This window comes from Pelodiscus sinensis, chromosome 13, assembly GCF_049634645.1.
Source record: "Pelodiscus sinensis isolate JC-2024 chromosome 13, ASM4963464v1, whole genome shotgun sequence".
In the NCBI taxonomy this organism is placed as follows: Eukaryota; Metazoa; Chordata; order Testudines; family Trionychidae; genus Pelodiscus; species Pelodiscus sinensis.
Window position 1 is genome coordinate 35,091,736 of NC_134723.1, and position 27,327 is coordinate 35,119,062.

A 27,327-nucleotide genomic window follows, 5' to 3' on the forward strand; every position below is an offset into this window, starting at 1 on the left:
AGCCATAAACGTTTTAGATAAGAGAAATTTTAAGTGACATAGAATTGCTGTAGCATAGTACAGGTTGAACCTGTCCATGGTCTGGCATGATTGTAGTTAGCTGTAAGTGGATTAATTACCACTTCTGAGTGTGGTCTAGTTTCCCCGCGATCCCATAAAGTTTGTTTACAGCCACCAGTCCTGGCTCTCTGTGTTGTGTGCTGTTATTTAGCTCTAATTTACCCCTCCCCAGTTCCTGCCCCCCCTACTTTTCTCCAGGTCTCTGCTGCATGGCCCTTGAGAACTGCTGCTCAGTTATTATAGTCTGTTGAGTGGCTGCAAAGCTTAGAAGGAACGGGAGCCGCACCTGGCCCTGGGCTGATGAGAGATGCCACTGGCTGATGGGCCTTGCAATGAAGAACACTGCTGTAGTAGATTCAATGTCCTCCCCAGCCCAGCCCATGCAAAGAAGGGATGAGGCTGTGTAACCCACACATCTGCTGGGTGTGGTTCACTGTCCCCTAGAGTAGCACTGAAGACCACTTACAGAGCGAGTGCATGAGTCTTCTCTACAGCCTTGGCTTTTAGCCAGCTGGCTTTTAGCTCAAGCTGTGTAGAAGCTCATGTACCAAGCTCCAGAGGTCTCAGGTTCGGTTCCGTCTCTCGGCGTTACAACTGAACTGTCTCAGGCCATGTCTCCACTTGCAGGAAGATTGATGCTGTTGTGGTCGATTTTCCTGCGTTCAATTTAGCAGATCTAGTAAAGACCCACTAAATCGAACACAGAGGGTGCTGCCGTTGGCGCCGGTGCTCCTCACTATCGTGAGGACTAAGGGAAGGTAACAGAAACGTTTCTCCTGTTGACCTCCCACCGTGGAGATGGTGCCAAGCTTGGCTTAAGGCATGTCGACTCCAGCTATGTTATTTACGCAGCTGGAGTTGTGTACTTTAAGCCGACCATCCCGGTGTTGCATAGAGCTGGCCTCAGCATCTAGCTGTTATCTTAAAAGTAATTTTGTTCCTTTTCCAAATCTCTTCTGGCACCATTGAGCTCTTTGCTGGATTTTGGGTGTATGCAGTTAGCGCCTAGAATGGGTTGTAATCTGCTCATAAAGAATCAAAGATTATATAGCTGGTTGTTCAAAAAATAGTTTATTTTGATGAAGTTGGCATTAGTGAAAGAGAAAGTCTACAAGCCTGCTGTTGGGGGTGCAGATATTTTAGTTCTCGGTTGTGGAAGAAAACAAGCCTTCACTCTGCGTTGTGTTTAAGCAACAAGTAGCCAGAGGCAGTTTTATTACGAGCTGCAGCAAGGGAAAAACTGGTTCGGAAAGGGGGGGAAGGCCCCCCCCCTCTGAGGCAGATCTTCGAATACAAGCAATTATGAAGCAGCTTATATACTGTCTATTAGATATAATAACAATAACAATTAGTCTCTTTCCCATTACAAACACCAATGGCTAACAGTTATTTAGTTCCACCCAGATGCTCCTTATCTCAAGGTCCCTGCCAGAGTCAGCATTCTATCCTTATCTCCGTATGGAGACGAGAGGCAAAGGCAGCTTCTAATTGCAGATCTCGTATTGTCAGGCCACAGACTTAGCCTGACTCTTGCTCTCTTGTTAACAAGACCAAGATGGCTGTACACAAATTCCCTTATTCCCTTTTCCTGCCTCCACACGGTAAGCTGGTTTTCTCTCTCATCTTGAGCAAAATTTGGAAGTAAACTTAAAAATATATCAACTTGCTTATGCACCATTTGTCCTAGGAAGGTGATTAGCTTGCTTCCATTTTCCATCATGTGTCTAATGGCTTTTCCAGCTAAACAGCGTATCATTTATGTTTCAAATGCAGCATTGTTTAGGTTGTCAGCAAGAGCGAAGATGTGTAATTTTCTTTGGGCTTCAATAATATCTTCTGCAGAGGCACCATTACCAACACTCTCCTTTAGCATGTCTCCACTGACATTCTGTCATAGGATTGTGCAGTGATATTATTCATGGAAATAAGAGAGACACAAAGACAGCAGAGCTAATTAGAAATTGTTATGCTCTCATGAGTCACACCCTAATAATTTTAGAGATGGGAATAGCTTCTGATGCTGTAGTTCTGGGCTAGCATCTAAAATGAAGGCTATAGGTTTGCTACAAAAACAAATGTATTTTCCACAGTGGGTTTTTAGTTGCATCTGCTGAATGTGTTCATTCTCAGAATATGCTCTTCTGAAGCTCTTTTGATTTCTGAATTGTTCTTAGTTACCCTTAAATTGCTTGTTTACAGCTGGTAAAAACATGTTCTAGCTCACATAGGGATTTTAAAAAACTACTGCATTACGACAGTTATTTTATGTCAAATCACTGCTGGTTATTAACACTGGGCCAGACTGTGCTTTTAGACCCAGCAGAGAACAAGGGGGTGATGAGTAAGTTGCCCTACTCCTGCAGTTGTCCTGGGACGCAGTGTCTCAGATGTGCATCCGGGAAGCAAAGTTACCTCTCTGCTCTTTTTCTTTGGGGCAAGTTAGAGGTAGTAATTTGCTGCTCATACAAGTTAGGACCAGCACAGACCATCATGAGCATATTGTCTGACCTCCGACACACTGGAAGCCACAGAATCTCATCCACTCCTTCCTCAATGGAGAATGAATGGGCATCTCGCTTCTGCTTACTCCTCAACATTCAGGCCCAAGTTCCATGTAGATCACACTGGGATGTACAGTGGTTCTCGCTCCTCTGCATGAGCATGTAGTCCAAGTCACATTCTACCCCCACATAATTGTATCAATTTCCTTTGATATCCACTCAACATTCAATAATGTTTACAATCCATTATCTCGAATCTTCCTAGATGTTCAGTTTCTCTTTAGATATTAGAAGACTGTTATTTGGTAATCAAAAGGCAAATCATAAAGGGAAACCTACTTGCATGATAAAAAAACAAAATACTGTATGGGTTAAATAGCTGTTGCATAATATAGTTCACTCTGAATACACAGTACTGACTGCTTTTAAGCATCAGAGAGTATTTAGCATATAACTGTAAACTCCTAGATCCAAATTAAACATTTTAAAGATACCCACAAGAATTCCTCCAGATGGGTTATTCCATCTGCTAATAGAAATTAAGAGATTTTTAATGCCCATTTTCTGCTCTTCAGAGAACTGACACCAAAGAAATGACTTTAATAAACTAATATACAAATAGATTCTGACCATGCATATATGGCAACAAGTGAAGGATTCTTAGGAGCTGTCAAGAAGGTTGGGATGATGCAGGAGTGGGGGTGGAGGAGAACAGTCGGAGTTTCAAGCTAACGATTGGTAAATCCTTTTCATCCCCTGTCAAATATCACAAAGCAAATTAAATTCTGCCAGCTCCTCTACTAAACAGCCTGGGTTTATATTTTGTGGCAAGGCTCTGGGGCTTGTGCTTCTAGTTGTATATCGTATGCCTCAGATGCTCACTGTGACCCTCCATACAGCCTCTTGCCCTTTGCTAGAGGCCAAGATCACAGCTTATTGAGCCATCTTCATCATAGGCAAGTCCAAGGATTGGGGTGCAGCCCTTCTATAGTCCTGGTCTTCCACCCCTCTTGGGCAGACTCTATACTGGTGTGGAGAGGGTCGGGGGGGGGGGGGGGGAGAGACACCCAGGCCCACCTACTACTCTGGTTCCGGGGGGGGGGGGGGGAACCCAGGCCCACCTACTACTCTGGTTCCAGCCTAGGGACCCTAAGACAGTAGCAACTGGCAGCATTTCAGTCTTGCAGCCTTTCCCTGGACCACTTCCTCAAATGCTCCCCTCAGTACCTTCCCCCTGGTAGTTGAGCAAGTCTCTCCTGCTCCTGCACAGCACACTTCCTTCCTCGCAGCCCTCAGCTCTCTGGCAGTGCTCCTCTTACTCTCAGCCCTGGGCTTTCCTCCTCTCCCTGCCTTTCCTGAGGGGAAGCCTTTTAAACTAGCCCCAGCAGGCCATAATGGGCTGTAGGTGTCCTGATTAGCCTGCTGCTTTAGGCAAGCTCTTAATTGGCCCCCGGTGCCTGCTGGCCTTTATTATGTGGCCAGTTCACTCAGGGATCAGAAAACTATTTATCCAGTTCCCTGTATAGTTGTCCTCCACCAGACTCTTGTAGCCAGCAGCCCTGAGTCTGTCACAATCTTCTAACAAGTCTGGAGGCCATTCTCTCAGGCTTTAACCAATAAGCTATCATGTCAGCTCATCAGAGTTGGCCTTCCAACCTACCTCTTGTGACACAAAAGGTGTGGGATGGTGTTATTGCTGCCTCTAAAGATGCTGATAAACCTCATACTATTGGAAAGTAGAATTGAATAACTTGTGTTTACTTCCAAATCTAAAGGCTCATTTCTGATCAGCTGTTCCTGTGAGGTCTTGTATCCAACTCAAACAGTCTGCTCGTATCCATGTGCCCTTTCTACAATATGTGACTTGGAATGGAGCACTGAGCATGACTGGATAGTGTAACATCCAATACTAATTCAATTTATTTCTCTCATTAAGAGATTGCCTCTAATAGTTATTAGTGACCAGATGCTGCTCAGAACATGCAGTGCCAAGAAAATGATTGCTAAAGGTTCCTCAATACCAGCTATCCATTTTGATTGCTCAAAATATGTTTTGTGCCCTATTGATGGAGACTATGGACACGCCAGAGAGATCGGCCAATGATAAACTGGAAATGATTAAAATGCAAATTGTGAAGACAATTTTGCACCTGTTATTTTTCATTGGTGAGTAATATCATCTTGACAGTCCTTGAAGCAGAACTCTTTTGTTATCCCTTTTATAAAGGAACAACATAGGCAGTATAAGTGCACAGCTCCTGGACAAAGTGACTTGCATGACCTGCAAAGACAACCAGGAAGATTAATAATTGTCTCTCGGTATCCCAAAAGATGGGAAATATTGTTCTTTCCATTTTAAAGAGGAGAAAACCTAGACTCAGAGCAGTTAAGTGATTCTGCAAGCATCACTTAGTAAGACATAGATGGAGCTGAGAACAGAACCCAGGAATACCAGTCCCATGCATCAAGCTCTGTGCTCTGGCTCTAACAGGAGTATTTACTCTCCATGTACATTCAGTCTTTGGTATGTGCAATCTCTCCCATTATGTTGCCTAAACAGGTGCTAATTTGAGGTAATTGTGACGAGTTTTTTTCTATGATATACTTAGCCACTTGCTTGCTCGTAAATGGACTGGACACATAAAAGAAAGTCTACTCCACAGCAATCAGATAATAATCTCATTTTTACCAATGACCTGAGCTGTATTTAACTCAATGATTTTGTGTTGCCATCATTTATCATATTATTAGCAATTTCCATTTAAATGGAACTTCATAGAATCATAGAATACTAGGACTGGAAGGGACCTCGAAAAGTCATCAAGTCCAATCCCCGGCACTCATGGCAGGACCAAGCAATGTCTAGATCATCTCTGACAGACGTCTATCTAACCTGCTTTTAAATATCTCCAGTGATGGAGATTCCACAACCTCAATAGGCAATTTATTCCAGTGTGTAACCACCCTGACAGTTAGGAAGTTTTTCCTAATGTCTTACCTAAACGTCCCTTGCTGTAATTGAAGCTCCAGAACTCCAGAGCTCAATCCTTAGCATCCTCTTAGGGGACATCTATATAGCATTGTTATTTTGGAATAGCATCCTCATAGCATCGTCATTTCAGAACAGCTACACAGCACTTATTTAGAAATAAATCGGTATTCCAAAACATCCCTTACTCCTTGTGGAAGGAGGTTTACAATGATGTTGGAATAGCGAGACCGTTATATTTCAAAATAACAGGTGCGCTCAAAAGATATGGAATAGCTATTTTGGGATACCTCCAGTATCCTGAAATAGCGCTGCAATGTAGACATAGCCAAAGGAGCCAATGTTTGAGCCACAGTCCTGCAAGTGTGGATTAACCTGAAAGAGCCACTATGATGTCTTACAGTGCTCATGATCTGAGAACCCTGGAGCTACAGATTTTCCAGAATTGTCTGCACTGGCTGTGCTAGTGACATACCAAACGACAGAGGAGCAAGGGCATTGTTAACAATTCTCTTTTCCCTGCCTTTTGGCTTCTCCAGTCTCTCTCTGTGACACTGAGAACAAACCCAAACTGTTTCCATTTCTTTCACCGCTAAGGCTATGTCTACACTGCAGAGCTTTTCTGGCATAACTGGTATCCTGGAAAAGCTCTGCCACGTCCAAGGAACGAACCTGCTTTTCTGAAAAAAAAATTAGAAAAGCAGACACGTTTTTTGGCATCCTTGTAAGCCTCATTCTACAAGAAAGAAGGGATTCTTTCTGAAAGAGGGTTTTTTCCCAACATGTGACCCCATGTAGATGGGCCAAATGTCAGAAAAGCTTCTTTTTGGAAGAAAAGCAGAAAAAGATATGCTAATTGTGGTTCGCAATTTGTGTATCTTTGTTTGACTTTTTATTGTAGCGTAGACATAGCCTGACTGACCTGTACAGAAAGTGCCAAGCAGGGACTTTCTTTCCAGAGCAGATGATCTCAGTGGGGATGCTGAAATGCCCATAGTGGCCCTGGAGACCCTGCGTTCTCCTTACTCCCATGACTCACCAAGAAGCGTTATATGGGAAATCTGGACAGCAGCAAGCAGCACTTAGGCTGAGCAGGTGCAGCATGACTGTAGAATGTGCCTTTGGCAGATTAAAATCATGCTGGCACTGCTTTAATGGCAGGTTAGACCTAAATCCATACTATTTGCAAGGCTAAGGGTGACAAGTTTCCTCCAGGGTGGAGCGCAGAGGCTGATTGCCTGGTGGCTGAATTTGAGCAGTCAAATACCTGGGGTATCAGAAGAGCAAAATGCAGCACTATACACATCAGGGAGGTGTTGAGACATCTTGACAATGAGCACCAGTAATGAGTCTTTCTATATAGTGCTTTTCCACGTTTTGTTAACATTGATTATTCTTGTAGACAGCAAATGATTGATTTGCTTCTATGTAATACCAGCAGCAACCACCACGTAGAAGAGACAAAATTCCCAAGCCTTTGAAGAGGAAGGGGCAAATGCCTGTGTATGTGAGCGGAGAACAGCCGTGTTTGAACTGCAGACTAGCGGTCGGGATGGGCATTGTGGGACACATCCTGGAGGCCATTTACAGTGATATAACCAAGCCCAGTGTCTACACCAGAGCTACTCAACACGCGGCCCATGGGTCACATGCGGCTTGCAGCCGATTTGTTTGTGGTCTGAGGTGCTGTTTGGATTTACATGGGGCTCAACACATGGTCCGCAGATGGGATCCTTTGAACATGGCCTCCACTGGGAACACACTCAACAATGGTGAGTCAATATAATGGTCTTCTGTTGAGATGCGTTTTAGTAGTTAAATTCCTGGACTGTCGTTGCTCATTAAAAGTGCTGTCATAGGGGTGGAAATCGGGTAAATATTGCATTTTATTAATATCAGCAGAACTGACTTCAATGGGGCCTGTGTGTTTTGTAGTCTTGTCTTAATCTTTGTATTCATGTCTGCCAGTGTGAAAGATGCTATTTGCGTATATTTGCACGTATATTCAACCATACTTAAGTTGCAGCCCTCGGCATGTGCTGTGAGTATCACTGTGGCCCCTGGGGCTTCCAAAGTTGAGTAGCCCTGGTCTACACAAACCCTTTGTTGTTATAACTTTGCCACAAAAAGCTCTACACCTTTTGTCAAGATGGTTTTATTTTGCTGGCAGAAGCAGCATTGCAATGTGTGCAGCCCCAGTTTTGTCAACAAAACCTGACTTTTGTTAACAAGCCTAAGAGACAGCACAGACAATACAAATGCTACCTAGCAAGCTGAGTTAAAATTACTGTAAGGGCACAGACTGGTTATGCCTAATGGTATTTCCCTGTCCAGAAATTCTCTACCCCTGCCAGATGAGTTGTGAATCTTTTATATATATTTCAGATAAATAACAATCCAATAAAATGATAAAAAAGATAATGAGAATATACTACTCAGAATAAGTATATATTATACTAGTCACCCTGTCATGCGAATTATGACCTTGGTTGTTCTCTTCATGCTTGGTTTGTTACAATGCAAATGGCTGTGGTAGGCATTTTTCCTAAGTAGGTATTACTGTGCTGTACAAGGTAATGACTTAAAAGACAGCATTCATGCTGCATTGAAACAGAACATTTTCATTCAGAGAAACAGCTAAATGAAGCACTCCAAAGTGATTTATTTCTATGATCTTGCAGCAGGTAAGTTTAAAAGGAACAGTCATTTTCTGTAAAGCACCGCACTTTAAGAATGAGAGTCAGAACTCCCCGACTGATTTTCTCTTAACATCTCAGCATACGGTTTTAAAACTCCCTGCTCTTGCTGCTTACTGTTTAGGGCCGTGTTGGGCAACCTAGGCTAGTGAGTGGCCCACATGAGTGGCCCTCCCTCTCAGGGGGCAACCAGAATGTCATCACCAAGACAATCTACCAGGATAGGGTAGTTTTGCTAACTCTGCTTGTGTACCTAGAATTTGTGGGGTGGGAAGGCAGCGCTGGAGAAGCTCTGGCCATGCAAGTTCCCAGGCTGCAGGGCCTGAAGCAAGGCCTGAGGCTACTAGGGCTGCAGAGAGGCAGTCGTGGTAGGCAAAGGCAGCAGGTCCACACCCCTTTGCCAGTGATGAGTGGGCATTACAGACTGCAGCTTGCCCCTGAGGCAGGGGCTAGATGAAGACTGGCAGTGGGTCACTGAAGCAAGGTGGGTACCGGGGAACTGGGTGATTCCTAGCAAGGAGAACTGGGTGCCCCTTGGGAGTGGAGGACCCTGGTGTGCAAAGTGGGAAACACCGACGCCCCTGGAAGGGGGCTCAGAGACACTGGAGTGGGCACTGCCGGAGGGCAGTGTCCTGGAGACGATGCCATGGTCCAAGAATGACACGGGTGTGGACTAGAGAGGGGAGTGAGAACATGGGGAGACACCAACTAGAGGGAGGTGTCTAGTGAGTTGACAAGCTAATTCCCTGCCACTGAGGTGACCAAGACACAAGAGGTGATTGCTCTTCATTATGCCTGTGGCAGTACCAAGATCGGGATAGGTATCTGCTTCGCAGGGACACTTGGGACTGTGACCCAACTCAGGAATAACCAGATCCAGAGCAAAGTGGAGCAGATCCCAACAGTGCTGGAAAGCAGTGCTCTAGCAATGGGGAGCAGTGTTGCATCATTGTTGCCCCCATCAAATCGTAGGTGGTGTCACCACCATTGTCAACATAGGTGCCAGAGCTTGCGTCAATGCCGGTACTGGTGCCAGCACCCAGGGCCGGAGACTGTGCCATCATAGCAATCAGGTCCTGTGCCACCTCAAATGTGTCTGGTGTGGAGGGAGATTGAGGTCAACTGACTCAACGGATCTCCTTGTGAGGCCAGAGTCAACTGTGCTGGTATTTGCGGGTCAGCTACTGGGTGTCTGTCATAAACACGAAGAGTGCTGACCACCACCCGGTGACTAAGGGTATGTCTAGACTGCATGCCTCTGCTGGCAGAGGCATGTAAATTAGACTACCCGACATAGTCAATGACGTGGGGATTTAAATATCCTCCGCTTCATTAAAATAAAAATGGCTGCCGCGTTGTGCCGGCTCAGCTGATCGTTGGCACAACGCGGCAGTCAAGACACAGATTGGTCAGCAAGGAAAGCCTTTGCCGACCGATCTGCGTCTTGACTGCCACATTGTGCTGACGATCAGCTGAGCCAGTACAACGTGGCGGCCATTTTTATTTTAATGAAGCGGAGGATATTTAAATCCCCACGTCATTGATTATGTCGGATAGTCTAATTTACATGCCTCTGCCAGCAGAGGCATGTAGTCTAGACATACTCCAAGGGGCTAACTCAGGTACTTAGCAAAGGTGTCAGCCACGGGGCCAGGAGAACCAATCGAGATAGAGGGTTGAAATTTGAATTGGATATAGGTTCCCTGCCTGCTTTCTTTGTGTGGGAGAGTTAAACTAGGAGTTGAGAGACACAGAATGATTTAAACCCAGGCAGGACTACCATGTCCCCCATGGAATTCAGGGCATGGTAGTAGATTGAACAAAGAGAAAATTAGAAGTGAGTACCAGGGAAATGTTAAGGCATGGGAATCCTGCCTGAGTTTAAATCATTCTATCTCTCTCAACTCCTGGTTTAACTCTCCCACACAAAGAAATCAGGCAGGGAACCTATATCCAATTCAAATTTCAACCCTCTATCTTGATTGGTTCATGGCCCCCTGGCTGAGGTACCCGAGTTAACCCATTAATCACCGGGAGCTAGTCAGCACTCCTCCTGTTCATGACAGCGTCCCACTGTGGGATGCACCCTGCTGGTGGTCTCACCCTGCAAATTAGCAGGAGAACTGCAATTGGTACCACTTGCTGGCCCTGGCCTTCTGAACTGGTACAGGGACAGATTATCCATTAGGCACAGTAGGCACAGTACCTAGGGCCTATGAACAAGTTTAAGGCCTACAAAAAGTGTAGGGCCTAAAATTCATAATGGACTCAAAAGTAAGAAAACTGCTACATCAAATTACACAGTCGTAGCAGCAACATCCCCTTACTTCCCCTTAGCAGCCAATAACTATCAGGTACATCCTAAGTATAATTTAGTCTACATCAAAATGGCTGTTATTGTAGCGTAAAGTGCCATGAATTGCTCACACAGTGCACCACTTTCAAGAGCAAAAACTAAAGTGGGCAATATTAGGCATATAGGCCATTTCTCCCTTATATATAATCTAATTTAAAGGCCTGTGATTAGGAGCGTGCCTAGGGCCTACGAAGACCTTAATCCGGTGCTGAACTTGTGCCCTTTAGAAGAGTCCTCCCTCAGCACTGAGATGTTCCACACTGAGGCTGAGAGGATGCCGATGCAGCATCTAGCGCCAGCTGAGGGTGAAGTGCTGATTCCATGAGCAGATGTTTCAGTCGGGAGTCCTGCTCCTTCTTAGTTCTGGGCTTAAAGCCCCTGCAAATCTTGCAGCTGTCTGCCCATTGACCATCATCCAGGCACTTACAGCAGGAGTTGTGTGGATACCCTCTGGGCACAGGCTAAAAGCTCCTACCACATGTCTTAAAGCCCTGAGACAAAGGCATGCACTGGTCCAAAAAAAAAAAAAAAAAAAAAAACCAACTAAAAAAACACCCCACAAAGGGGGCTGCCACTTAACTACACTAATGCTAAACTAAGAACTCCCATTTTCAAGAGAGATAGGAAAAGTCCACCAGGCAGGCACTTGTGAACACAAGAGACCAAACTGCTCCAATGATTATCACTGGCAGCAAAAATGAACTGAACAGGTGGTAGTTTGGCAGGAATCTATGTACATAGTCATGAAGGCGTCACTCCAGGGGGTTTCACAGCTCACTCAATGAGTACTACTGCTAAGGAAAAGCCTTCCAATGGTTGTGCATGTGGTGCACGTGTACCTAATTGGAAGGGATATGAGCAAGCACTTGAAGAAGAACAAACTAGTCTCTTTGAAGATGAATGCCATAGGAGGTCTGATTGGTAGAGAGATATAATCATATATAAGCATGAACAGTATGCACATTTTGTGGAGTTAGTGACTTTTCACATATTTTGCTGGATTCCTTACAAACCAGGGGAGTTTTGTTTTCTCAAAGTGAAATTTCCATCTATTAGAACGTTGGATGTGAAAATGTTCTCTGCTCGGTAAATCAGTGCCTGGATGGCTTATAATTCTGCAGCCAGGATCCCCTCAGATTCCAACAATACCTCCATCAGAAATCCAAATGTAATCCCCAGGCCTACCAGGTGTGGTTCACTGTCCCATGTAGTGGCACTTTGCTCTCTCTGTAAGTGGTCTATGTCTATATTGCGCCCGTTTTGTGCAAAAAATATGCAAATGAGGCAAAGCATGGAATATCACGGTGCTTCATTTGCATAATTAATTAGCAGCCGTTTTTGCGCAAGAGGCATTTGGGCAAAAAGGAGCTGTGTAGACAGCTCCTTTTTGCGCAAAACCCCCCTCTTGAATAAGAGCTGTTTTTCTGCATTTTTTCCAGCTGTCTACACAGCTCCTTTTTACGCAAAAGCCTCTTGCACAAAAACGGCTGCTAATTAATTATACAAATGAAGCATGGTGATAGTCTCCTCTGCGCTTCATTTGCATAAGCTTTTGTGGAAGATGGCTGCAATATAGACATAGCCTGAGATTTCGACAGCCTGAGCTGAGAGCCAGCTGGCTTTTAGCTCAAGCATGCACTAAGCTCCAGAGGTCCCAGGTTTGGATCTACCTGCTGGTGTTACACAAACAGCAGCCAATCCTTCCTGGAAAGAATCAGTGAGAGGCAGGCAAGCCAATCATATACCCCCTTTTCACAGACTATGTCCCCTATGCTAGCTGATAGTAGTTTAGGAGCCTTGCTGGTACTAGAGAATCCCTTATGCTGAAATGATCTTCCCAGGGCTAGATACATCTGCTTAGGTCCTACATCCTCCAATAATGTGATGCCAAGTGATCAAGCTGATTTCATTTTGCCAACTACAATCTCTCTAGTGGGTCTGGATATCATGAAACTTTGGAGAAGTTCACATCTGGATTCATTGCAGAAAAACCCAATATAATCCCAATCCGATTTATAAATTTATCTCAACCAAATCCCAGTTTTAGTCCCAAACATGGGGGCTGCGTCTAGACTGGCATGATTTTGCGCAAATACTTTTAACGGAAAAGCTTTTCTGTTAAAAGTATTTGCGCAAGAGAGCATCTATACTGGCATGTGCCTTTGCGCAAAAGATTTGCTTTTGTGCAAAAGCATCCATGCCGGTATAGACGCTCTCTTGCGCAAGAAAGCTCCGATGGCCATTTTAGCCATCGGGCTTTCTTGCACAAGAAATTAACGCGGCTGTCTACACTGGCCCTCTTGTGCAAGAATACTTGCGCAAGAGGGCTTATCCCTGAGCGAGAGTGTCGGAGTATTTGCGCAAGAGCCACTGATTTTCATAGAATCATAGAATCATAGAATAATAGGACTGGAAGGGACCTCGAGAGGTCATCGAGTCCAGCCCCCCGCCCTCAAGGCAGGATCAAGCTCCGTCTACACCATCCCTGACAGATGTCTATCTAACCTGTTCTTAAATATCTCCAGAGAGGGAGATTCCACCACCTCCCTTGGCAATTTATTCCAATATTTGACCACCCTGACAGTTAGGAATTTTTTCCTAATGTCCAATCTAAACCTCCCCTGCTGCACTTTAAGCCCATTACTCCTTGTCCTGTCCTCAGAAACCAAGAGGAACAAATTTTCGCCTTCCTCCTTGTGACACCCTTTTAGATATTTGAAACCCGCTATCATGTCCCCCCTTAATCTTCTTTTTTCCAAACTAAACAAGCCCAGTTCATGAAGCCTGGCTTCATAGGTCATGTTCTCTAAACCTTTAATCATTCTTGTCGCTCTTCTCTGTACCCTTTCCAATTTCTCCACATCTTTCTTGAAATGTGGTGCCCAGAACTGGACACAGTACTCCAGCTGAGGCCTAACTAGTGCAGAGTAGAGCGGCAGAATGACTTCACGAGTTTTGCTTACAACACACCTGTTGATACAACCTAGAATCATATTTGCTTTTTTTGCAACAGCATCACACTGTTGGCTCATATTCAACTTGTGGTCCACTATGACCCCTAGATCCCTTTCCGCCATGCTCCTTCCTAGACAGTCGCTTCCCATCTTGTATGTATGGAACTGATTGTTCCTTCCTAAGTGGAGCACTTTGCATTTCTCTTTATTAAACCTCATCCTGTTTACCTCTGACCATTTCTCTAACTTGCTAAGGTCATTTTGAATTATGTCCCTATCCTCCAAAGAAGTCGCAACCCCACCCAGTTTGGTATCATCTGCAAACTTAATAAGCGTACTCTCTATCCCAATATCTACATCATTGATGAAGATATTGAACAGTACGGGTCCCAAAACAGACCCTTGAGGAACTCCACTTGTTATCCCTTTCCAGCAGGATTTAGCACCGTTAACAACAACTCTCTGACTACGGTTATCCAGCCAATTATGCACCCACCTTATCGTGGCCCTATCTAAGTTATATTTGCCTAGTTTATCAATAAGAATATCATGCGAGACCGTATCAAATGCCTTACTAAAGTCTAGGTATATGACATCCACCGCTTCTCCCTTATCCACAAGGCTCGTTATCTTATCAAAGAAAGCTATCAGATTAGTTTGGCATGACTTGTTCTTCACAAACCCATGCTGGCTATTCCCTATCACTTTATTACCTTCCAAGTGTTTGCATATGATTTCCTTAATTACCTGCTCCATTATCTTCCCTGGGACAGACGTTAAACTGACCGGTCTGTAGTTTCCTGGGTTGTTCTTATTCCCCTTTTTATAGATGGGCACAATATTTGCCCTTTTCCAGTCTTCTGGAATCTCCCCTGTTTGCCATGATTTTTCAAAGATCATAGCTAAAGGCTCAGATACCTCCTCTATCAGCTCCTTGAGTATCCTGGGATGCATTTCATCAGGACCTGGTGACTTGCTGACATCTAACTTTCCTAAGTGATTTTTAACTTGTTCTTTGTGTGTCCTATCTTCTAAACTTACCCTCTCTCTGCTTGTATTCACCACGTTAGGCACACCTCCAGACTTCTCGGTGAAGACCGAAACAAAGAAGTCATTGAGTACATTACAAAATCAGTGTTTTTGCGCAAATACTCGTGGCCAGTGTAGATAGACGGCAAGATTTTGCACAAAAGTGGCCGCTTTTGCACAAAATCATGCCAGTCTAGACGGAGCCCTGGTGTTTCATGCTCTGTGCTATTCTAGTAGATGTTCAACAGTTTGTGGATTATATTTGTTCCCCAGTGAATAAAAACAATAAAAGCAATTAGTTCCTAGTTCCTACAGTTTGGAGATACATACTCCTCCTTTATAGGGAATCTAAACATTTTACATAACTATCTGACATTAAACTGTCATAATGTGCTACAGTTGCAGAACTCCATATTAAGCATAATGTGCACAACTATGCCAGTGTGGGTGGACAATATAATCAGGCCATCCTTAAAGGCACCTACATTTGTGAGCAGCCTACACATCATACCTGTACAATGGGACTCATGATGGCTGATTGTGATAAGAACTTGACTACTAAAAAGAACCAAATAAAAGGTCCTAATTTGAATTTCTGACTTACATACTTTATATGTATCCATGACCTCTTTTCCTAGATAGATTCAACCTGTGTGTATCCTGTAAGCCCCTCTGATCTTTGAATGTTAAATATGGCATAGTGGTGAATATACATATTTTGGCAGGCATACAGAAAAGATCAAGTTTCAGGATCTAATTTGATTACTTTACATGGAACAAGTTAAATGTATCTGTTTCAGAGGGGTTTTGCTTGATCTTAGTATAAAATCAATCAAAAATTCATGTTTTATACAAATTGGTAGAGAGAAATAGACAGTGATTCAAAATATGTATGCGGAAAGACTAGGAATGAAGGAGAAAGTCCCATTACCCAACAGCTAAACAAGGGAATGTCAAGGAAAAAACCACTCCAGCCATAGATCTTTGTCCTAAATCATGCCTTCCTTTTCCAAACTGAAGGAAAAAAAAGAGAGTTTTGCCATCTTAGATTAAGAATATATTTGAACCAGTGAGTCCAATTCCCAATGTCTCGGGGATGCAATTCCATGGGGTCAGATTAGAATTTAGTCCATAAATAAAATCTATTAATGGTCCTATCTGGGATACTAAAAACCATGACACTAATAACTTTGAAGTATAACCTAAAGTTAGTAAAAGACAGGACTATGCAGCACTTTAAAGACTAACAAGATGGTTTATTAGGTGATGAGTTTTTGTGGGCAAGATCCAACCATCTTGTTAGTCTTTAAAGTGCTGCATAGTTCTGTCTTTTGTTTCAGCTAGACCAGACTAACACGGCTACATCTCTATTACTATTCTAAAGATAGTAAGTTACTGTTCTGTCAAATCATCTGTTCTCAGTTCTACCATCTACATGCTCAACAGTTTGTAGATTGTATTTGTTATCCAGTGAATTTAAAATCATGAAAGCAACTAGTTCTTAATGTTTAGAGATACAGAATCCTCCTGTACAGGGAATTTAAACATTTTAGATAACTATCTGCCCAAAGATCTCTTTTATCAGTCTTACCAGTCACATCTGGCAGGTATATGGGTGATCACAAGATAACAGGCCTCAATTCTGCAACCACTTATATATCTGCTTAACTTTGACCATGAGTTGTCCCTCTGAAGCCAATGGGATTGCTCAGGTCAGTAAAATAAAGCACTGTGTGTGTAAGCATTAGCAGAAACAGAATCATAGTTTGCTACCTTAAATTGTCTTTTAGCAGCCCACTGGATTGCTGAGTTATACCTGAATTTGTCCACATTTCTGTAGGGCACTGATCTCAATAACAGCATAAATCAGAATGAAATAAACACAACTTCACAACTTTGTCTCTTTTCCTATACATGTTTATTGTCTGTGTTTCAATAGATTTATATCATATGTTAACACATGCTGTGGAATACTACAATAATTAGCAGCCTCTACATTTATCTGTAATCTTTTGAAAGGTTTTCTATGTATACATAGTATAGAGTACCTGTAAAAATATTTTCATCAACCCTTAAGATTATTTATTAGGTAATATGCAAACATGGCTTTTGTAATAACAATAAAAAAGCACTTACAATTACCTCAATGAGAAAAAATGACTGCAGATAATACCTTTAAAAACCCATTTTCCTCTCTTTTCCTCCTCCCTTCCCACCTCCAATGGGTGAAAAGCCAATAAAAGAATTCTCCACCTCCCACAGAGTTAAGTACTGGATCGGTGCACATTATCCCTTCCACACTTTGGGATTTAGGAGTGGTGAAAAAATTAGTTAACGCACTAAGGAATCTTAATTTCAAACAGATCCATACTTTTAAAATGGTTTTTCTTGCTGGCATGCTACAGGTTGAGAATTAAACATTTTTCATCAATTTCAACCCAGCCTGGGTAAAAAAACACATTTACAAGATGTCTCTGGCACACTTGAATTCAGCTAACCAGACTTCACAAGCCTCGGTCAATATTACGGAACAACTGAGATCCATCACTGACAACGATATTGTAGATCAAGGATGGAATGAAGATTCCTTTCCAGGATTAGAAATACTGTGCACAATTTATGTTACATATGCTGTGATCATTTCAGTGGGTCTCCTTGGGAATGCTATTCTCATCAAAGTCTTTTTCAAGATTAAATCAATGCAGACGGTTCCAAACATTTTCATAACCAGCTTAGCTTTTGGAGACCTGCTGCTTTTGTTAACCTGTGTGCCAGTAGATGCAACACGTTATATTGTGGATACCTGGCTCTTCGGAAGAATTGGCTGCAAGCTGTTATCTTTTATCCAGCTCACTTCAGTTGGAGTATCAGTGTTCACTTTAACTGTTCTCAGTGCTGACAGGTAGGTTTGTAGCAATTTAGTTTCTCAGGAAGTATTTGTGCATTATGATAGAAATGAATAAAAGGGAAGAAGACATTGCTTTGCATTAAAGTGTAATATTTAGTCTGTGGCTAGATAAATATGATGTTCCCATTAAAAGCTAGGTGATTTTTTTCAATAATCATTAAAAATCAACTTCAATTAGTTTAAGTTAAGAGATCTATATTCTCTGAAAAGTGTAAAATAATTATTTTTAATTAAGTGAATTTAAAATTATTTTAAAATAATCTGATCTTTTATTAGTTTTGTATTGATGAAAGAAAGACATTTTCCCCTCTACTGAATCAAGAAAGATAAAGATCATGGCAAGGAAAAGATAGTTTGTACATTGGTGCTACCTAGTGGTGTGCAGAAGTAATCAATGAAGACGAACAACACAATCTCATGTGAAAATGACAAAGGACAATGGGAATCCTTCCATTCACTTCAATGGGCTTTGAATCAGGCTTTAAACCTCTAAAACTAAATTGACTGCCACTTAGAGGTACTCAAAAGCTAAGCATGGGACACATCCAGCCCACTTAATTAGCCTCATTAACAATCAGAGGTGAAAGTAAGCAGGTGTGCCGTGGTACTCAGCTCTGGCAAAAGCTGGCTGAGCTGCAGCAAAAGCCAGCAGGGAGCTATTTAAAGAACTGGCAGTGACCTAGGTTGTAACAGGACAGTACCTATAAGAAATTTCAAGTTACTTTCACTGCTGCCTACAATTAACACTTGGTACTTCTGCTGCTGCTGCTCTCTCTCTCTCTCTCTCTCTCTCTCTTTCTGTTATATCCACTCCTATCCATCTGATGAAGTGGGTTTTGCCCACAAAAGCGCATGATTCTATATATTTTGGTTAGTCTGTAAGGGTATGTCTACACTGCTGAGTTTTTTCAGAAAAATCTTCACTTACATCCACACTGCAATCGCGATCTTTCGAGAGAAAAACAATCGAAAGAACAGAGGGGTTTTTCCCACATTGGTAAACCTCTTTCTACAAGGAAGAAGCCTTTTTCCGAAAGAGCTCTTTTGGAAAAAGGCATGTGTAGAAGGGGAAGAGGGAGTTCTTTCGAAAGAAGAGGATAGAGGAAAAAGCACAGGTGCCCTGGTGGCCACTCCATCCATAGTAATCACAGCTGAAATGTGAGATAGCGTCCATTTGGTGTGGATGCTATCTTTCGAAAAAAGCAGATCACTTTTTTGATGTGCTTTGGCAGTGTGGCTGCTCTCTTTCAGAAAACGTTTTTTTGGAAGATCTCTTCTGGAAAAGCTTCTTCTGAAAGGAGCCTGCAGTCTAGACATAGCCTGAGGTGTCACAGGAGCCCTTGTTGTTTTTACAGTTGCAGACTAATGCAGTTGCCCCTAAGAAAATTTATGAAGAAAACTGTTAGTTCAAATAACTTTGCAGACACCTTTAAAAATGTGAAGGATATTGCAATATAATAATAATATTAAGTATGACAAGTGGTCTCTATGATTGAGAGGCAATATGGCATTGTTTCAATATTTTAATTTCTATTGTATTTCAAGTTCCTGTAGCTTTTCCACTGGTTTTACTTCACAGAACCTCAGATTAAACTGAGACTAATTTGAATACTTTATTATTAGAGCACATAAGTGCTTGCCTCTGACTGACTTCTTAAGTGATTCTGATTCATTCATTTTCACCAAGATGCATTTACAATGGGCTTTATTTATGACTGAATAACAACAAGTACAAAGCAGCAGTCTAATGAGCATGAATGATCAAAGACTACAAACAGTCAAACTGAACTCTCAGGGTTAAAGGAAGGAAATAGATTTTCAAATGTAAATAGGAAAAATAGTTAATAGGAACTTGGTCAGGTAAATACCCTGTAAATGCCGAGCAAGGCTATTGTTATTATAGAATGGAAATAATCATCTAGAAGTAGGTACTGTATAAGGAAAACGGGCAATTGCTACTAAATTTAATTCTTATTGGATGCCATTGTATAATTGCCTTAAACAATATTTTAATCCAATAATTAAATAGTTAAAATTATTCTGAAAGTTCAGAACATCTGTTAATTAGAACAGCATGAGCTACTGTGTCTGATTGGCTATGAGGGCCTAAAGTCATTAAAATGGTATTATTAATCTAGTCTGCAGTAATGTGTCTAATTTTCCCTTGAGGGGAAACAGTGGACCAGCTCCCTACCTGGTATAAATTGGTACAACTGCACTGAATGGTCTGCCTTCCATACATATTCCTCTATATACTGTTGCATTGTATTCTCTTGCATGGTCATTTTCCATGGATTTCCCCCATCTAACTCAGAGCTCCTCCATTCTGAGAGCAGGGAGTGTGGTTCCATGTACTCCCCAGTTCTGATTTCCTCCCTTCATATGCTCTGGTTTCCATTCTGGTCCCTTGCCTCCTCTCTCTGTCTTCTCTGAACACTCGCCTGTCCCCACACATCTACCTAGGTTTACACGTTTCCCCTATGTCTGGTTCAACCCATTTAATGCAGCAGTAAAGCCAGGAATCAACAGCAGGTCACTTTATAAGAGTCTACATATTAATTTAAATCTTGCTCTGTATACATTTGTAATATGAGTATGACTTAGGCTGTGGTCACAGGCTCACAGTAGGAAGTAGACATTACACGATGTCCTATCTTTTAAGTCTTATGCACTTCTGTACTGATTGTTTTGTAGAAGAAATCAGTGCCAAAGTTTTCTTTTGCCTGGTCTAAAAATAAGAACAAATCAGCAGCAACTAAGGAATGGCTTGTTTCAGCCAGCAAGAAAAACGTCCTTGAATGTATAGAGCCTCATGCGAGCAGAACAGTTTATCTGGGGTAGAAAAACGATCAATTTCCAGTTCCCTTCTTATTCTAAGTCTGAGACTGAAAGCTTCCGGATCCTTATTTTAGGCTGAAGTAGATTGGGAAGGAGAGTTCCATTTTTCCTCCTTTGCTTTTTGTTGCTATGTCTTCCTCAACAAAACTTATAATTATAACCCTTTTATGCTTACCTTTAATGTGGAGCATGTGCAACTGCACACAAGATCTTTATATGAAATATCTTTGTAAATTCCCCATTTACCTCCTCTTTGTACACCCATACAGAGGGCACGGCTAGACTGCGAGGTCTAGGGATTGCGTTTGCTTTTTTTTACGGAAGAGCAAGTGCACTCTTTCTGAAGCTCTTGTATTCCTTGTTCTCTGAGGAAGAAGGGGACTTTTGAAAGAGGGGGTTTTCCGAACATTTAGCCCAGTTTAGACGGGCCAAATGTTGGAAAAGCCTCTTCCGACAAAATTATCGGAAAAAGCTACCCAAAATGTGGAGCGCATTTTATGTAGCTTTTTCCGACAAACAGATGTAGTCTAGCCATACCCGGAATATATAACTCTCTCCCTGCCTTATTCTCTTTACACACAAAACCCCTCCAAATACTAGATGGCTCCTCTACTCAGAATGGCCTACAGAGCAAACTGAATTTGGAGTCTGCAGACCAATCTATTTGGGAGATATAATCATTCTGGGGGAGGAAAGTTTCAAGACAATTAAAATCGATAGAATTTAAGTACATGCTTAACGTTCATCCATGAGCATTTGGCTTCATTATGGCACTTTAAAACACAGAAGAATAAATGCATGTAGTATATGAATATATCTAGCATTTTAAAAAGTGAAACAGACCAAATTCACTCCTTTAAATATCCAAGACAATTATTTCACCTTAGTGGAGATATATCAGGTAAGAATTTGTCCCCACAAATTTAATTTATTGGTGTCACAAGTCTAATGTTACCGCATGTTTTGTAATGCTGTGATGTTGCTTGTGTTTCTAGGTACAGAGCTATTGTCAAGCCCATGGAACTGCAAACATCAGATGCACTGCTGAAGACCTGTTGTAAAGCTGGCTGTGTTTGGATTATCTCCATGATATTTGCTATCCCAGAGGCTGTATTTTCGGATTTATATTCGTTCAACAATCCTGAAAAAAACATATCTTTTGAAGCATGTGCCCCTTATCCTGTATCTGAGAAAATACTGCAAGAAGTTCACTCTCTGGTGTGCTTCTTGGTATTCTATATTATACCATTAGGTGTAATTTCAGTCTATTATTTTCTTATTGCCAAAACACTGTACAAAAGTACGTGCAACATGCCAGCTGAAGAACATGGCCATGCCCGTAAACAGGTAAGTAAGAATCACACACTCAGGTGATTTTAAGCTCTTAAGCATACTGATTGAAATCTTAATGTAATTTGAGTGCAAACATTTTAAATATACCCTATACACAATAGATAAATAATAAGCCTATGTAAAGTGCAGCCCATATACACCTACAGCAATAGCCCCAATTCAGCAAGGCATTTAAGCAGAGGTTTAAATCCCATTGGCTTAATTTTAAGCATATGCTTAAGTACTTTGCTGAAAAGTGATGGATTACGCTTTACTGAATCAGGATCACACTAAATTCAGGAGTCATGGTACCTTTCACTAAATTCTAAACCCTGAGGGATGGAGCCTACATTAGAATGCATTAGCTAACAAGTGTTAACATCATGCCCTTACATTCTATTCTAGACAAGGCCTTGGAGGGTTCTCTCAGATCAAAGGATGGGAGAGGGCGTTTTATAGTTAGATGCTCCCAAATGAAAACACCCTGTCCAAAGCCACAAAAATATAAGGGTGAAAATGAAAATGCTTTAGTTTCTGCTATGTTTCCATGTTGCCTTTTGATAATTATGACATGTAGACTGACTTTTTATTAAGGGTCTCAGAGCTCTTCAGGGAGTAGCATAATACATATGTATTATTAATACTAGATATGCAATTATTTTTCCCTAGATTGAATCTCGCAAGAGAGTGGCAAAAACAGTGCTGGTGCTAGTTGGTTTGTTTGCCTTCTGCTGGCTGCCTAACCACATTCTCTATTTGTATCGATCTTTCACCTACCACTCCTCTGTAGATGCCTCTGCCTTTCATCTTATAGTCACTATTTTCTCCCGGGCTCTGGCCTTCAGCAATTCCTGTGTCAATCCCTTTGCTCTTTATTGGCTGAGTAAAAGTTTCCGGCAACATTTTAAAAAGCAAATTTTGTGTTGCAAGGCAAAGCTTCCTGCACGGCCTCCCGGCAACACACCTACCAGAGCCTTTTCAGCCACAGGCAGCACAAACGGCTCAGAAATCAGTGTTACTTTGCTAACAGATTATAGTATCACAAAAGAAGAGGAGAGTGTTTAGTTCTTCGATAATGAAGACATGCCAGCATCATGCATTTCCCAAGATTCTAGTGCACCGGAACCCTTCTAGAAGCTTCAAGTAAACAAAATATCGAATCCTTTATACCGTATGTAAAAGCATCTTCAGCAAGAGTTCTTCACACTTGAAATTATAAAATGGAGAAATCATCCCAGTGTGTGTGTGGAAAAGAAGAAACACAACTGGTGCAAGTTCAGTCAAGAGGGTAGAGCCTATTCCCAGGGAATGTTATGCATCCTTTCCATATGCCTGAGGTTTCTGCATGAAGCTGACAAAGTTAAACTCAGTCAAACAAAGTTAAACTCATCTGAGCTGCAGGAATATTTTTGTACTGGCTTTGTATTTGGAGAATTAGAATTGTTCTTATGCTTTTGGCCACAGAGTAGTAACAATGAGCACTGCCTTTTGTTGAGCACCTATGTTGTCTTTGATGTTTTTAAAAATATAAGCAGCTTTCCACAGAATGCCAAACCAGAGAGGTTTATTATTTTCTATAATCTGAAATTAAAATACTCTAGAAGTGGTAGGATGATGCAGAAACAGCATTAAGCTGTGGTCTACACTACAAATGCATGTCAGTGTAAGTGTGTTGCCGAGGGGTGTGGAAAATCCACAAATCTCCCCCTGCTCTCCACACAACAGTTATACTGACCTAGCTCCAAGCATAGTCAACACAATATAAGCAAGAGGGCTTCTTCTGTCCACATAGCTGGAGACCCTATGCCACATAGGTAGTGTTGCCACTAAGTGCTAAGGTGGCACAGCTGCAGTGCTAGAAGTAGAAACAAGCCCTAAGAATCAACAGCTCTAGATCCTATTCCATAGTCTGCCGTTGACTTGCTGTGTGATTCTGGTCTGAGCTCCTACAGTCCTAATTAAGTCCATGGAAGTAGCAGGCACTCACATGTGCTAATGGGGATAATCATACTTACCCACCTTTGTAAGGTAGGTTGAGATCTATAGGTTAAAACTTCCTAGAAGAGGACTAAGTATTATTTAGTATTCTATTGATCAAAGGAGGAAAAATCAATCTGCCCTAGCAACGCGACAGTCCTAGAATAGGTGCTGGGGGTTAGTTCACTTTATAGTCAATGTTAGATTTTTGTTTTCCAGGTTATTAGAATAAATTTATTTCATAGTGGAAGGTCCCCTTGCTCTCAAGACAACTGACATTCTTGAAGAAAATGGGGGGAAGGGCTTGCCAGACAATAATGACTGTAGATGAATAGTCTGCATAGCACAGAAAAGCTCAACAGGAGTACTAGCATAGGCATTCTTCCCTCTCACGGAATGCTGGGGAGCCAGTGTTCCTGTTCAGAGTTTCAAAAGTCCTGGGAAATAGATGTTTTATGGACTTCTGACACCTGAGCTAGAATTTTGCTTTACAGAAGATAAGTGTAACAAGGGAGTTCTGCAGTACACCACTGAGAGTATTACTTCTGGGTGAACTGCTTAAAGACCAGGCTACTTACAGCCCAAGACTGAGGGTCCTCCACTATAAGGCACACCAATCCAGTCACAAAGAGCACGTCTGTTCCCCATTGCTTCCCGCCACTCCCATTGGCCATGATCTGTGGCCAACGAGAGCTGCCATTGTCTCTGATACTTGGAGGTGCAGGTAAACATAGCTGTGACAGCCCATCAGGGACTAGGATCATAGAACACTAGAACTGGAAGGGACCTCGAGAGGTCATCAAGTCTAGTCCCCTGCCCTCATGGCAGGACCAAATGCTGTCTAGACCATCCCTGATAGATGTCTGTCTAATCTGCTCTTAAATATCTCCAGAGATGGAGATTCCACAGCCTCCCTAGGCAACTTACTCCAGTGTTTAACAACCCTGACAATTAGGAAGTTTTTCCTAATGACTAAGGCTGGCGGGCATCCACTATTTTACTGCTCACCACTAGTGTAGACAATGAATATACATTCTCTCTCTCTTGCTCTCTTTCTCTCTCTCTCTCCTTCTTTCCTGACCTCCTAATACAGAATAGCAAAACCAAACTCTGCAAATCCTGGAGTCATTCTAATGAACCCCTTTTGGCTGCCTTAAACTAGTTCAATGACTACTCATCTAAACCTATCAGACCTGACCTTATTTCAGTGTAATTCTGCATGCTTTATTCTGGAGCCTTCAAGCATTAACTTTCATATGTCTACTACTCTCTTACACCAGGTTTACATCACAGTAATATTACTGAAATGAATAGACATATACTGCCATCAAAGTGCAATTTTATGGAGAATAAGTCTCTTGAATATTCTCCTGCTCTCTAACTTGATACAGGAAATTCAGGGCATTCCTGAACTTCACATGCCAGGAAATTCTTGAATGTCAGAGCACCTTTGGACTCAGCTGAGCTCTGGCTAGCCCCATAATAAGGGGAACATAAAAGTGGCTTCATGTCATGTTTGCTCTCCCTTCCTAGTCCTGTGCCAAGCATAGCTTGGCTGGCGCAAAGAATCAGGCACCATGTATCTTGAACAACATTTAGAAACACGGACAATGCATGGATGGATGAAATGCTCCTGCATAATGAGGAGGTTTGATGGTATTGTGTAGACTGGGGTAGATAAATACCGGCTTGCGGGCCAGATCCGGTCTGCCAGGGGTAGTCCCTGCTAGTCCCACACCTCTATGTTTACCAGCGCCTCCGCAGGTATTGGGTGATCACATCTCAGTAGGATAGGCCTATAATTGATAAATAAAATGACACAAGTATGAACAAACTTTTATCATCATGGAGTTGAGCATGGGAAACGTTAAACAAAAGAAAGAATTATTTCCTCACCAAGAGTTTGTATTTAAATTTCATACTTTCTTATCCCCCTTATGAAGGGCCTCTGGAAAGTGAATCTGTGAAACTTTAGACACTTTCTCTGCTGAAGGCTAAACTTTAGAGTATATAATCATTGGGTGTTCCTCAATATAGCCCCTAGAAATGGCAGCTTCTAAGATCCATCATGTTTCTTGCTTTGCATAGTTATTTTTTTGCCTTCTGTATCTATTGTTCCAAATGAGCTAACTTATTGCTATTATATACTGTTATATATGTATGTTTCTGCTTCACAGTACGTTTGACAGTTAGGGATCAATTATATTGCAGGTCATGACAGGACCTAACCATTCCATCTGTCAGTGACCCATACGTAGGCAGTTGTGCCTAGTACTTGAAGCAGAAGTCAGGCCTAACAGAGCAGTAGTCACTAGCCAGGGTAAGAACCAGAGGCTAAGGCCTGATGCCAGAGCCAAGGGTCAATGTGAAAGTCAGATATTGGTGCCAAAGGTCAGAACCAAGTTAATTGCAGGCAATCCAGGAGCAGGGATGGATCTGAGGCATGTGCTATTATAGTGATGGGCAAATGGCTTGAGCAGCCACCACACTGCTGGGCTTAAGAGCTGATCTGAAGACTCTTCCCAACAATTAGGGCACGTAAGCCCACTAGACGACTACTTCAGGCCAGCGGCACTTATTAGGTTGCCTAGCACCTGGCTCTGCTGCAGCCCTGGATTTTTGACACCATCATATAAAACACTATGGCTGCGTGTAGATTGGCATGATTTTCCGGAAATGCTTTTAACGGAAAAGTTTTCCGTTAAAAGCATTTTCGGAACAGAGCGTCTAGATTGGCACGGATGCTTTTCCGCATAAGCACTTTTTGCGGAAAACCGTCCGTGCCAATCTAGATGCGCTTTTCCGCAAAAAAGCCCCGATCGCCATTTTTGCGATCGGGGCTTTTTTGCAGAAAACAAATCTGAGCTGTTTACACTGGCCCTTTTGCGCAAAAGGGACTTTTGCCTGAATGGGAGCAGAATAGTATTTCCGCAAGAAGCACTGATTTCTTACAGTAGGAAGTCAGTGCTTTTGCGGAAATTCAAGCGGCCAGTGTAGACAGCTGGCAAGTTTTTCCGGAAAAGCGGCTGATTTTCCGGAAAAACTGGCCAGTCTAGACACAGCCTATATGGTTTTATAGATCTATCTTTTTCAACAATAATTATATTTGCACTCACATGATATGTTGTGTCAAAATGATGTATTGGTTAATATTTACTTTATCTGAGCAATCTGATGTTACCAGTCTATTCACATAATTATCTATATATAATGAATAATATATTTCTAGACAACCACCATTAGCTGTAGGGAAAAGAGTTTAAGACTTCCTTGGCAATCTTTTTTTCATGTTTCTTTCTGTAAAGCAGATTATAAGTGAAATTCAGCTCTGGGTAATGCAGATCTAAATCTACTCAAATTAAGGTTGTGATGCTCACTTATACCAGCACTGAACATGATTTAGAAAAGGATTGTGACATGATGGAGTCTGGATTTATAATGCAAGTGCATATTGAGATAGACTATAATATGTGAAATATGTAAAAACAAAATAATTAAATACTAGAGGTTCGATCTTGCAAAGCATTACTTGCCTAAGTACAGGTTGAAGCTCTGTTAACGAGGACTCCTTGATCCAGACCACGGATGTTCCAGAACCAGAGAGTCCAAGTGGAGGGCTGGCATCTGGGCTCTTTGCAGGTGGGCTGCCTGGCTCCCTGCAGCAGGGCTGCCCAGTGTGGCCAGGAG

General features: G+C 42.1%; 1 protein-coding gene across 1 annotated transcript; it reads left to right on the plus strand.

Moving 5' to 3' along the window:
• Window positions 1-16,536: 16,536 nt before the first annotated feature.
• BRS3 (bombesin receptor subtype 3) lies at window positions 16,537-26,549 on the plus strand. The gene is made up of 3 exons (XM_006115438.4): window positions 16,537-17,487; window positions 21,327-21,678; window positions 22,333-26,549. Exons 1-3 carry the CDS (start codon window positions 17,054-17,056, stop codon window positions 22,726-22,728), a joined length of 1,182 nt encoding a protein of 393 aa, XP_006115500.2. The 5' UTR covers window positions 16,537-17,053; the 3' UTR covers window positions 22,729-26,549.
• The last annotated feature ends 778 nt before the right edge of the window (window positions 26,550-27,327 follow it).